The 14,448-nt window shown below is 41.7% G+C and overlaps 1 protein-coding gene across 9 annotated transcripts in view; it reads right to left on the bottom strand.

Annotated features, from left to right (window-relative positions):
- The window catches only part of BICRAL (BICRA like chromatin remodeling complex associated protein), a 93,764-nt gene that overhangs the window by 71,017 nt on the left and 8,299 nt on the right, over positions 1-14,448 (bottom strand). For 5 of the 9 annotated variants that reach the window (XR_008465552.1, XR_008465556.1, XR_008465554.1 and 2 more), the window contains exon 1: positions 11,291-11,978. The exons of 1 other annotated variant lie outside the window; for it this stretch is intronic. Coding sequence is in view for 1 of the 8 variants with exons in the window: in XM_054195991.1 (XP_054051966.1) it covers positions 11,291-11,624 (334 nt within the window). In the remaining 7 variants the exon portion in view is untranslated. Of the gene's footprint in view, positions 1-9,825; positions 11,109-11,290; positions 11,979-12,514; positions 12,758-14,448 lie in introns of those variants that run through there. 3 more of the 9 variants (XM_054195992.1, XM_054195991.1, XM_054195994.1) reach the window with 3 other exon arrangements.

The raw sequence follows: 14,448 nt of genomic DNA, 5'->3' as shown, positions 1-14,448 counted from the left end.
ACACATTTTTCCCTATTCAGCCCTTGAGATGAACATGCAGTTGGCTTTATTAGAAAAAATAATGTTGTTTTTCCTCATTTCACAAGTATGATACAAGAAAAGTCTACCCAAGGTAAACTCCTACCTGTTTACAACAGACAATAAAACCCAAAGAAAACAGCTACATTTTTGATAAACATCAAGAATCGCCACCAGTTCCCTCCAGAAGTGCATCTTCCTAACAAGCCTTAACAACAGTCTTGCCATCACTAGCAGAATTCTATACACAGATGAAAAAGAAGTATTATGTCAACCTTTTGGGTTTTTTTAGTGTTGGTTTACCAAAGACCCAACCTGTATAAAACCAGCTGATCAATGTACCATCACAGAGCCACAAACATACTTCATACACAGCTCTTGCTACATTCAGAAGTTGTTCTGATCAGCATTCGCAGCCTAAGGCGCTACAGGCTTCTGCACCTTGAAAACTGCAAACAAAGCACAGACAGATCACTACCATCTCAATATCCCCACAAATGAGGGTTAGGTAACACTATACTAACACGATGCTGCATGACAGTGCTTTTGTGCAATGCCACAGGACCAACATGCAATTTAAAGAGCATACACAGCAGTATATCAAAGAACCATCAAGATCACAACCATGCCACAAACCTACCAATTTAGACTAAATTCTGTTCCTGTTTTGCCACACATACCCGAGATCTACATAACCATGTAACTGCAGGTTTAAACCTTCTTAATTGATGCAGATTTTCAATGAGGATTAGTGTCCTGTTAAATTCAGGACACAAACAGAGGAGGTGCACAATCAGACCAAGTCCTTACATGCCCAAAAGCAACTACTCATTCAGTCTACTTAGAAAAGAAAGCAACTTTAGCAACACATGACCTTGACACAGATGATCATTTAAAAGTGTGTTAATAAAAGCAAGCCTATCCTGTGAAATTTTCTAACACATTTTCTACTGCACAAATGGTAAGAAAAGTTTGCTGCTTTTCTTGCTATCTTTTCAGTTTTTCTATACACAAGTTATACAAATTCTGTCCTTTTCACTGTTTGTTAACACATAGTAGGCCAAATCAATGACTGATTATGAAATGGGTATAAACCATATTAAACCAACACAGTTTGAAAATAAAACTTGACACAATGAGTGGAATTAGAGGACTAGAGTTAACATAGCCTAGATCAGTGGTCTCCAAAGGGGGGGGTGTGCACCACAAGGGGTGCACAAGACAATCCATTGGGGTGCAGGAAGAAAATATTAGAACCTCAGGAGTACATGCATATAATTTGTAAATAAATGTACATATCCTGGGGGTGATCAAAAAGCTTTTACCAATAGGAGTGTGCAAAAACATCCGGAGACCACTGGCCTAGACTCCTGAAGACTGACCCACTTCTGTATGTGGATCAGTTGACGGGGGCTTCAGCCTGTTGGCAAGGGGTGTGTGTGGAGGCTCCAGGTGAGGCTTGTCTGGGCCATCGGGACCCATCAGTGCACCAGGGCCCTGACAAGAGCCCACACTAGACACAGTTGGGGAAAATACACATTGGGCAGGTTCACACAAGCTGCTGGAGGGCTGTTACAGTGTAGCCTAACAAATACTTAGTTATGATCAACACTGTTCTACAGGGTCTTTTAAAAAAAAAAGTAAAAAAAATAAAAAAATCTGTTGATAAGTAGGCCAAGCTCAGCCCTGCCTGGATTAGTATCCAACTAATTTACAAAGGGCAATCCTTACTAATTAGTCACAACCCAGCACAGATATTCCCCGTAACTTATTATTAGCAAAGCCTCTACTGTTTTATTTCATACCCCTGCTATGCAGCACTGGTGAACCCAGTATATACTTCAATTTGGGTCCCACGTACTTGTGGAAGCGGCGCTGCCTATCCCTTTTGGGAAATAACCAGAGTGCCCTTTATCACACACTCCCAAACAGAATATAAGAAAAGGTGAAAGTAATAAAACTGACAAGGAAATCCCAGCTACACAGGCCAGTCCTCTGGGGCACTGTTATTACTTGGCCTTAAAGCCTCTGCCTCCCTTTCAACGCTCTCGCCTACTACAGAGCAAAGACCAACAAAAGAGGCAGGGAGCAGACCTGCGCCCCCTCATCCACCTTCCCCGAGCCAGCTCAAGGCTTTGAACAGTCACCTGGAACAGAAAATTGATCTGACAGAATACACTGATCTGTTTCTACTTGGATTAGCTTCTTGATTTGGTTCCGGCTTGCCACGGAGCTACAAGAGTGCTACTGACAGCACAAGAGAGGGAATAGGAAGGAGGGAGCTGGGCAGTTCAGTAGGGGGGAAGGCAGCGGTGCTTCAGCCAGCTTAAAGCAGTTGGACTGTAGCCGCATGTGTACAGTTAATACAGCCACTACCCTCACGTTAGCTGCAGCACAGGCGGCAGGTCAATGCAAGCAATTATTCCCCTCTACTCAGCACTTGTGAGCTCCCATCTCAAATACTGTGTCCAGTTTTGACACACACACACCCACCCCTTAACAGAAATACAGAAAAACTAAAGTGAGTCCGGCAGAGTGCCAATAAAATCCTGCGGGCACATCACATTAAGAAAGTCTGAGGGAACTATGTTTCTTCATCTTGGACAACGGAAGGTTAACTGAGGCACCACCTGCAGTCTGCCACTAGCTAAAAGGGGTACTGAGACAAGCATCGCCAGCCTCTTCTCATCAATGCCCAGCAAGACATGAGGCAAGAGCCAAAACACACAATGCAGAAAACCCCAACCAGATATAAGAAAAAAAGAAGTTCACAAAAAAGAATGCTCAAGCAAGAGGCCTCTTTAGAAATTTTCAAAACTCAAACGGTTCTGACCAACCTGTCCTAACGTTGAAGCCAGTTCTGCTCAGAGCAGGGGGCAGGGCCGGATAACCTCCCGTGGTCCTTACCAGACTAAACTTTTAATCATGCTACACAATCCACAGTATCATGCAACACATGCAGGGTCTTCAACCTGCAGAGTTATTAAAACTGGATTGGTCCAGAACAGTCCAACTACTCATATACGCTTCATATAATGTACATAAGCTTGTCACAGATAATTATTTTCCTTTCTCAAAGTCATTTATAATTTCATACAACCTGAATATATAACTTCAGATACAAAGCAGTAAAGTATTATTTTCACATCTTGTAAAAAGCCTAAGATCCTAAGATAGTGGCAAGTTTAGAAAAGCAGCATTTAGAGCAGTAATTCCCAAAGGTGTGATACGATCACCAGCAAAACTCGGTAAGCCACAAGTAAATACATTTATCTGCAAAACTGTTGTACAAATCTACTGACTCATAACTTCCATGCATCCCATAACATGGGATCAATTCCTGACTGGCAGCATGCTGGCCAACGACTTCTAAGAGTGAACAGTGACCTTTGGAAATCAATGCATTAAAGCCCGGAAATGTCTGCTGTAGTTACAGCTTTATAGTGGGAGATAGTCAAACCTGCATACAGTAACATAGGTAGCACCTGAAGCAACTACTGTCTGAGGTACGAGATACGCCCACTAATCCTCACAGGTTCGGTAAGACTTTGTACACATCCAGTCAGCAGGAGCTCTTGACGACACCTCTGTCATGCTTTATAATGGATCTGAGCCATCAAATCTTCTGTGCTGTTCTGTTGCTCTACACCATTCTCCAGAATGTTAATCTAAAATCCCAACATTAATAGTAACTTCACTATGGAGTATCTTAAGAAATACGCTGTCACTGTAACAGTAATCATCAGAACAACACAAATGGAATAAATCAAAGTTACTGTAGTAGTCACTGTAGAGAATTATATTGTAGTGAACTCATGAGTGCTACATCCAATTTATGACGTCTTTATCCCTCATATTCTTTTTGAATACAGATGTAAGATAACTCTATTAACCAAATACAAGCATCCATCCCTTGTTAAATTACATAAAAGGATCATAGCAGCATTAAGTGATTCCACACTGACTGCAGATGCAAAAAACGCCCAGAGCTGAAGTCCTTCCCTCACACAAATTTCCACCATGACTCTCATTAATTTTCACAGTGCTAATATTTTGCTCAATGTGCTTCTGAACTAGGAAAAAAGAAAAAAACGCCATTTTAGCACATATTAGGTAATGCCTATCACTCAAGCAGTGCGCACTTCAGGTTGCTAAGATGCTGTAACTACTGCCTTCCTTACACTATCGGTTATCTCTCAGGTTCCTACCAAACAGGCAGCCTTGGATTCACCGAAGGAAACTTACCTATAGAGGAACAACCACACCACATTTGCATTCTCTACAACACAGGAGTGCAAGAAAGAAGTATAAACTCAAAGCCTTATTACCATATATTTTACTCTTACATTTCAAGTCCATGCTACTTTTGAACAATCTAATATCTTGCAAACTGGACAATTTCAGATTCTTGTAACTAACCAAGCATGTATTTTATGATCAACTTATGAGCTGCTTACCACATCAAGCCCTTTATTTTCAAAAAACTGATTTTTTACACAGACGGAATACAAAGAAACAATTATTAAGAGGTATTTCCACTTTCCCCTCCCATAACTGTAAAAATGATGTACAGCGGAATAATGATGGAGTATTCAATGGAAAAGAGGTAAATACTGAAAAACTTGATCGCAAATTAAAATCTTACTCTCGGTTTTACTTAGGCAAAAATATAGGAGGCATAATTATCAAAAAGTTGTCATTTCAGGACAACAGGAATAAGGAAGCAAAATTAATTTTTAAAATGTACTTTGTAAAACACAAGGATTTAACTACTCACTTGTAAACCATGCTGTGCTTATATTCTACAACATGTAATTATTCCTTACAAAAATTTTCTCTTCCAGAGTAATCAACAAAAAGTTAACTACTATACTGTTGCAAAATCTACCAGGAACTGTGCTCTAAAGAGCTAACAAAGCAAGAAATTTGGGATTCTAACCTAGTAACAGAGCGCAATATGCAAGTGTTTTCATTCCAAGATTCTAAATCTGAGCAGTACTTTTAAGATGAACTTGCAATGTTTGAAATTAGCTGTAAAACTGAATTTAATCATCAGTATTTCAGAGACATCTGTATGCGACAGTACAAGAAGACATCTGCTGAACGATGCAAAACCTCTCTACAAAAACTGGGAACTATTCAGGAGTCAGAAAAATAGCAACAGAACAGAAATACAAGAAGTTCTACCTCTCATGAACAGCTAGACATCTTCATGGTTTCTGAGATCTGGCAGGAGGTGAACAGCTAAGAGGACAGGCAGGGTCCCTACAGAATTGTGAAGTACCAGCTCCATATACAGAAGGGCAAACAAAACTCACACACTAAAGCACGACAACCTACAATAGGTTGTTTATTCAACTCTTAAGTTTTATTTCCCTTTAGTAGACCGTAAAGAAAAAAAAGATTTTGAATTTGAGTTTGGTAAATGTGGCAACTTACAATGCTTCCAAAAACTACAGTGATATTTTAATATATTAAGAAAAAATGGAAACATGCAGTTCAATTATTAACAGTATGTATGATAGTAAAGGTTAATCCAGCTACTCTCAAGCACACCGAGCACATGTGTGAACCTGCAGTGCAGCTGTCTAAAATCCGCTTTCCCTCAGACACACATGTTCAGCATTGAACTTCTAGTTTATCCAATGCAATTTTTTTCCTACGGCATCCAGACCTGCTCTTGGCAACATCAAAATCTTGACAAGATTTTCACCTGTAAACAAGAGGTTTTTTTAAACCACGTAGAGAAAATTCAGAGTAACTCTCAGCCTGCAGGTCAGGATGTTTACCGACCCATGGGATTCACCAGGTTGAACGCTCGGCTCAGCCCATTTCTCCTGCAGTGAGTATCCTCATCGCTACGCTATGGCCTATTTTGGGCTCTTGTCTTCTAAGTTGTTTCACTGCATACACAATTCTTCAGGAATCTCAATATTCATAGAACATTTTGAAAGGTCCTGGCTTCATCCCAAAAGAAGAAAAGGAGGTGTAATCTGAACAGTTCCTTAAGAAATAAATGTTCACCTGCTCAAATGAAGTTCTTAAGTATTTCTAGAAACTACTGCATGTAATAATGCAGTCTATTAGCACAGAACCACAGAATCATAGAATGGTTTGGGTTGGAAGGGACCTTAAAGGCCATCTAGTTCCAACCCCCCTGCCATGGGCAGGGACACCTCCCACTAGACCAGGCTGCTCAAAGCCCCATCCAGCCTGGCCTTGAACACTTCCAAGGATGGGGCATCCACAACCTCCCTGAGCAACCTGTTCCAGTGCCTCACCACCCTCACAGCAAAGAATTTCTTCCTAATATCCAATCTAAATCAGTTTGAAACCGTTATCCTTCATCCAATCACTACACTCCCTGATAAAGAGTTAATTTTCCTGTAGGCCCCCTTTAGGTACTGGAAGGCTGCTATAAGGTCTCCCCGGAGCCTTCTCTTTTCCAGGCTGAACAACCCCAACTCCCTCAGCCTGTTACATACGTTATTTGTGCAACACAATACTTCAAGAAAGGCAGAGTCAGTTTTTCAGATGTTTTTACCTTGCTTCTACTACAGAATACCTGTGTATCATGCTTCTCATTCTGTGCATAAAATTTCCAAAGATTCTGATAAAATACATAGCGTAACATCCTTATGAACTGATTTTTCATTTAATTTATAAACCAATGTCCAATTAATATCTTTTCATTGCCCCTCTAGTCCATACTACTAGCTTAAAAACCAACCAAACAAAACTGGCTACCTTGCCACAGGCTTGGTTCACACAAGCTAGTATCAGCTAACAACTGACAATAACTGAAGCTGAATGGAGATTTATATTCCTTTCAGTTACTATGTTTGGGCAATCAACTGAAATCTGAATATGATGAATTGACAAATGTGTAACTAATTCAGCAGTGCAGTCCTTATCAATGCCCCCAAAACCAGACTGAAAGTCAGCCACACTGCGAATCTTGTCCTTGTTGAAGCCAATGCCTTCCTGATGCCAACGGAGATTGTGCCACCTCTTTCAGTAGGGCCAAGGTATTTTCTGTGGTCAACATATCTCAATAAATTCAAGCTTCAACACCAGGTCTTGACGTTCCACACTCCTCAGATCAAGTTCACAGTAAAACTACTGTAAGTTCCACCTGAGACAAGGCATAAGATCAGCCCTTACAGAAATGATCAATCTCTTGCAATGAAGTTAAAACTTTCTCCCTGGACCCCCCTTCTCTACACTTCACCGCCTTTTCTTAATACCTTCAATGAAAGAAAGGTTATTGTATTAAGTTTTGACAGTGATTTGCCCATTTACTTTCGCTTTTGGTAAGTATTCCCTTACTCAAAGTAACATCAGAAGTAGCTCTAGCACATTTTAAAACTAGTGCAAGAAAATAAAGCAATACAAAAACTTGATAGTCTGTGTTAATTTTTATTTTGTCTAAAACCTCAGCGATTCTCAAATAAAGCAAAAATAATACAGACACAGTAGTTGTTTTTTCAACAATGAAAGCAAGGGCAAATGAACATTTGAAAATGAAGATACACACATTCATTTAACTACATGATGATCTTGAAAAAACATCAGTTCAGGTTGGTGTTTATGCATTTAAGTTGGTGAAACACGGTCTTTATTGATACTGCTTATTCCAGCTTTCAAACTAGAACAGTTGCAGGTCACAATGAATGTTAGAACTGTTTATTAATCTTGCTGCTTTTCCTCTACTGCAAGAAAGCAAAACATGCTTGCTTTTGTAGACAACCCCTGTATCTACGCTGGACCGGGCATGTCACCATAAAAAAACCTTTCAAGCGGAGATGCAGCTTATTCCAGAACTACTAGAAGAAATTATGTCAATGCTCTGAACAGAATGAACTACATTATCAAAGAGGCTCTTACGCCTGCACTGTATCTATTACTTAGACAGCGATGACACACTTTCACGCTCTCACTGCTACATCTACGCTAAAATGCACCAGCCATTAGACTTATCACAAGCCTAATGCAGTATAAAAAGTCATGATCATTGTCCATTAGAGCCACATTATAAAACATAATCTGCAGTTATGCAGATCCGACTTTTCTGGAACTGATGTGGAAGCATACCAGCAAAACTCTGAAAAAACAGCTAGAGTACAATGAACGCCCAAGCAGCACACCAACACATCCACGCCTGCAAGGCTCCTCAACTCTAGACTATGGACTTACCCCTGTTGCAAAACTTTATGGATACAGAAAGGATCCTCGGACAAAATTGGAAATGTGTCTTAAACTGTGGTTATGTGGGTTTTTCCTCTCAGTACAATTAAGCTAAATATATAACTCTACTGGAAAAGGACACATGGGTGGACAGGAAAATGGCGTATCTGTAAGGTGACGTATTTAGCTACAGTAGAACCGTCTCTGTCAAGGGCACAACTATGTAGCACTGACCTCACCTACAGCCACACATGTAATACGAGTATTATCAACTCATGGTACGTGTATAATGTGTAAGGCAAGTGCTTGAAGTATGAACAAAATAAGAACACACTTAAAATACATTGAGTATCACACTAGTGAATAATCCAAGGGGCACCAATGGAAGCACAACTGGGTTATTAGCGTGTATAAACATAGTGAGTTTCTGCACTCCTCCATCAACATAAACAAGCTATGCAAAATAGGAAGTACTACTTGCAACGACAACAAAAAGAAAAAACTTTTAAGCTCAGACCTGGCCAAAGAAACAGATCTAAAAAGAATAGCTCTAGTATATTCAAATACTACCTGCCAAAGATCTCAACTCAAGATGAGAATACATCTGCTTTAATGCAAGCAGGTCAGAGTAGAGAGTATACATAGTCATCGGACGAGCGTTACACCCCGAGAGGATATAAACTAGCCGGTTTTATACCATTTTTGTCATTTCTTCCGTATTTTCACAAATTAATTAGAAAATCAACACACAATCTGCCAGACCTTAGTACATGACAGATTAATTTTATTGTATAAAAAACACACTACCACTAAAAATTCACTACCTCAATCCCCAGACTACTGTCATCGAAAATGAAAAATCATCACTTCAAGAGTGAATTTCATGTAGTAACATTTATGAAATGTGTGAACAAAAACTGTACTCCACACAATTCTCTGATTTTCAAACAATTAAAGTTTTAGCAGCTGTATTGTTTAAAAAGCTAAAACGTTAACAAGGTTATCCCCAAGAAAGTCTTCAGAAAAGAGTTACTATCAAGGCAATTTCCTTAGTATATTCCAAGCAATAAAAACGCGTATGTCACTAGAAACATCGTTTAAAACCCTTCAACACCAACAGGCAAAGAATTTTAAAAAACATAAAATTAATCCCAAATTTTAAAAAAATCTCCCTTCCTTCAGGAATGAGCAAGAGGCACAGGGAAAGCCCTCCTCTGATCTGTCAAAAATCATGAAACGAAAAACTAAACAAGCATTCCATACTCCTTAGCGGGCGCAGCATGTGTTGGTCTGGCAGCATACTTGCTGTTCCTGAATACAGATGTTGTTGGTATTAAACTCAAGCCTCATGAGCATTGATGAAATCACACAGAAATGTTAAAAAAAAAAAAAGTGTTAAGTTCTGGTCAAAAAACAGGAGACCATTTTCAACACAGCACCAACCCAAAACTTAAAAAGCCTGCTAAAGTGGAACCGCCAAATTTGAGTAATTTGGAAAAAGCACTGTTTCCTGTGCGACATAAAGAAGTGATAAAAACTTCAAAAGATCCTAGTCCCCCCTTCACAAAAAAAAATTACCAAGAGAATAATAGCAACAAAATGACTTATCTACCCACCCACCTAAACGTTACTTGCCCTTGTATTTTTGCAAGCACTTCTAGAGGTATTGAAGGCTCTTGACAGAGGATGACTTTGCCTTATATGCTACACTACAGCGCTTTTTAAAGGTGGATTTCTTGTTTTTAATGGCAAGTTGTATTTTTTGGTCATCGTTCAACAGAAGAGGATGTTCTTTCAACTCTTTTTTTCTTCCTGCACTCAGAAGGCATCTCGTGACACGAAAGGCATGTTTTAATGAGATGAAAACAAGCTCTGAAGCGATGTTTACGGGCTTTAGGCTGGGAGCGCAGGCCCCTCTGGAGCGAGCCCGCCGAATTCCTCTCAGGACCGCGGCCCAGACGGCTGGGGAGACGGGGGACGCCTGAGATGGCACCGATCCGGAGCGACAACTCTGGCGGGGCCCTCCCCAAAAAACCACCCACAGCCAAGAACCCGTCACCTCTCTCCCCAAAGCACACACAGAATAAACTCCTTACAGAAATTTCTTAAAAAAAAAAAAAAAAGGGGGGGGGGGGAGAAGCAAGCAGCTTCTGTGATTTCACGGAGAGGACTTCTCGCTTCCGCGACAGAAAAAGAAATGGCCCGAGCGGGGCGCGAAGGCAACGCCCCACACGGCGCGGCGACAGCAGAAAGGACCTTAAAATGGCGCCCGTGGGGGAGGAGAGTCGGGAGCGAAACTGCGCAACAAACGCTGGCAGGAAGCCAGGCAGCGCCATCTTCCCCGCTCCCTCTCCCCCTGCTCCCGCCCAGAGCGGCACCGCCAACGCCGGCCGCCGAGCCCGGGCACGGCCGCGGCCGCCTCCCACGAGCTCTCCCATCTCCTTCATACCCCGTTTCGTTCCCTACCGCCGATCCCCGAGCAGGGGAGGAGCGGGGAGCAGGGAACCAGGGAAAAGCGAAGGCCTCCACATCTCTCCTCTTCCCCCCGTGATTATTTAGTATCAGTTCTAAGTCAATGCAAACGTGTCCTCTACACGTCGTTTAATTTTGCCCGGTTTTTAACATCACTAGATCTGCTTTCTGACATAACCCGTAAGTGAATTTTGCAATTAATAGAAACAAATTGATAACTCGAGTACTGAAGCCCCCCTCTGCTCCTCCCCGTAACCCAATAAATGTGAACTGCGAGGATGGCAGAAAATCCCCTCCGCAGCCCACCGCTTTTAGCCACAAATAAAAATCTACTTGTAAAACGTTGTTTTTTTCACAGAAAGTAACCGCAGCAGCAGCACAAAGGCTCGGGTTCGCATCCACTCTAGAGCAAAGCGAAGCGGGTTACTCCAGAAAGAGACGGTTTATTGTTATTTTTAAAAAAAAAAAAAAAAAAAAAAGCGAGGCGTTACAGTTAAATATTCTCTCTCCAAAAGGGGGGGGGGGGGGGGAATATATATATAAAAACCACACACACAGCGGAAAACTCGGTCCCGAAAAGGAGGGGGGGAAAAGCGCATTAACCCAAACCTACCGCCCGAGCCTTTCGCGCACCCACAAAAAGCTGCACGGCTTCCATTCCTCGGGTGAGAGCGGGAGGCACGGAGCCATTCAGAGGAAATCGCAAATAAAAGAACCGAACAAATCGAATCAAATCGAGTGGCGACACCGAAAACGAGGAAACGAGTGAAAAATAAATCCCCAGAAGGCACAAATCTGAGACACCGGCGGCTCAAAGAAACGACAAGATTAGGGTGGCGGCGAGTGGACGGGGGAAAGGAAAAAATCAAGCCAGGAGTGAAAAAGGAAAAAAGAAAAGAAAAATCCTTCCCAGCTCCGCAGCTAGGAGAGAGACGAAGTGTCTCCATTTTCCCGACGAGGAGGAAGAAAGAGTGTTTCACAGACCACAGAGCTTTAGAGAAAAGCAAAGAAACGAGGGGGGAAAAAAAAGAGGGAGGAGATTTGAAAAGATTATTTTTCTTTCTCCCTCACACACTCTCTCTATCCCCCTCTCTCCCTCTCACTCTCTCTCTCACACTCACACATACACACACACACACACTCTCTCCCTCCTCTCCTCTTTCCATCCCTCTCTTGATGGCCATCAAGGGGGCGGAAAATAAAAAAAAAAAAAAAAAGACAACAACAACAACTAATTTTAAACCGGCTCAATCAATGAGTCATTAAAAGAGATTTTTCTTCCCTCCTCTCCTGAATTTGCATGGCATCAGCAAGAAAAAAAAAAAAAAACCCACCCCAAACCTCTCCCCTCTCTGCAGCTATCAGCCTGGACCTGAAACCTTATCTCTCCCTTCTACCCCCCCACCCCACCCCCCCGCCTTTATTTTAAGAAACAACTTTTTTTTTTTAAGTGCCCTCAGCAGCCGCCACCACCACCAGACTCGCCGAAAAAAGAAATATATAGTTCATTTCCATGTGAATCCACATCTGCCCAAACAACAGCCACCCACAAAATATCCCTCTTCTTCCTCCTCGTCTCCCCTCTCGCTCGCTCTCTCTCTAGATATATATTTATATACATAGCCCCAGAGCCAATAGCTCTCTGGGCTGAAACCTAATATCCTGGTTTTGGCAACTCCTGGTTGTTAATTTGCTCCTCTTTCTTTTCTGTCTGTCTGGAGATAGATTTCCCCCCTCTCTTTTCCCTCCCCGAAGGAAGGGAGGAAGGAGGTTGTGTGTTTTTTTTTTCCTTGAAATTTTTATCACAAAATTATAATACACTCAAAGGGAAACTCACCGTCATGAAAAAGCAGTGCCTTGTCAACGGGGTTTCTTCGCCATCACATCAGGGGCTGGCAGTGTAAGAGAGAGAGAGGGAGAGCGAGAGAGCGAGGGAGGGAGGGGGGAGAGAGCGAGCGAGCGAGGGGGAAAGAGAAAGAGAGCGAGCGAGCGAGGAGAGCGCGGCACCGCACCGCGCCGCGCAACACCGCGCAGCGCACCGCACCCGCGCCGACACACACCGCACCGCGCCGCACCGCTCCGCGCCGGCGGGGACCGGGCCGGCCGTGCCGCTCCGCTCGGCCGGCGGAGAGTGCCGCAGCCCGGCGCCCGGGCACCGCCGCCCTGACATGATGAGTCCCGGGCTCCGGCGCGATCCTCGCTGCGCCTTTTCTACAGTCAGTCCCTTTAAAAAGTTTAGCCTTTTTTCTTTCTTTTTTTTTTTTTTTTTTTTTTGAGAAAGCCGTAGATATGGAGAGCTATACGTGCTTCAGTTGTTTTACTTTCGGTTAAAAGTTGGGGTGTCTTTTGGGTTACATAAAAGTAAAAAACATTTTTTTCCCCACTAAAAAGAATATTAACAACTTGGTTGATTTTCTTCATAATAAAGTTGTAAAGCACTACACACTTTGGCGGGGCGGGCGGTGGTTGCCAGAAAAATAAAATGCAAGGTCACCTTTAAAAACATAAGGTTTGATCTACTTACAAGCTGTAATATTTGGAATACTCTAAGATACATTCTTATCACCCTTGGTGGAAACAAATGACAGGCATTTCAGTCAAAGTTTTGGGTAGCCTAAATGCTAATTTGGAGTCAAAGCTTATAGCACTGAGAGTTCATTGATACAATTCTACAATTTATTTCAGTTGTGTTACTTTTGGAAGTAATGTAATGTAACTAGTAAGTAATGTGTTACATCACTTACTAAAAGTGTTACTTTTATTCAAAGCTTTTTGGTTCTACAAAACTAACTCAAAATACTGGCTTTATTCATTACAAATATAACTAAAAATTCTTCATTCAAATGATCTTACAAGCCTAGTTGATTTAAAGCAAAAACATTTTGATTGAAAACAAGTTAGATTCTTAGCATGTAGAGATACGTATGTTAATGCTTTTAAAACAAGAAATCTCTTTAAGGACCCTTTTTCTGCTAGTAATTGCAGTTCCCAAGGTCTTGCACACAGCAACCTTTTCTATTGTTTTTTTTTTTTTTTAAGAAAAAATAACTTTGTTAAAACTCCTTAGAGACAAGGATTTGAAGACTTTATTTAGTAGCATATTCTTTTTTATTAGTTTACAGCTGAACTTTAGTTTTAAAATACAATGACGTGAAAACGGTTATGGGCAGTGTATTAAATGGACTTTCTCCAAGAAGTTGGCCAGATTTTTTATGTTTTAAAAAAAGTCAGCAACTCAACCAGTTAGAATCTGGTTATATTATTTTTTAAGTAATCAACCAGTTTGTATCATAATATGTGAAACAATGGTTAAGCCTGATTCCAAACCTTTGCCAAAGCCAAGACCTACCTGCAATTGTTGTTTACATGCATGCCCACAGTAGGGAATTCGGGTGAAGTTTCAAATCACTCCCTAACTGGAAAGGTCGGGTCATAGCCAACAGGCCTTAGCATGAGTCCAACACATCCTTTACACAGTCCAGACACACTGAACACAAGCATGGTGCTGCCTAGTCCGTCAGCCAACATATTAACTTCACCTTTCATAAACACAGTATGGGCCTGAATAGCCAACAATATGGAAGTAAATACCACGTGTCAAAGAGCTCTTATAGCAGGCCTGACACTAGCATTAGAAAATCGAAAAGGCCAACCTTCAAGGTTCCTGACTTCAAGGGGCCAAACCCTGCCCTGAATTAAAGCCTACTGGCTTTAAAGAATGTTGCTCAAGTAAGAACTTGTGAGCAGGAGAGACACCACAAGCATTCTTCT

Source organism: Rissa tridactyla, chromosome 3 (assembly GCF_028500815.1).
Source record: "Rissa tridactyla isolate bRisTri1 chromosome 3, bRisTri1.patW.cur.20221130, whole genome shotgun sequence".
Taxonomy (NCBI): domain Eukaryota; kingdom Metazoa; phylum Chordata; class Aves; order Charadriiformes; family Laridae; genus Rissa; species Rissa tridactyla.
Note: the sequence above shows the minus strand (reverse complement) of the source record. Positions and strands in the feature narration are given on the sequence as shown.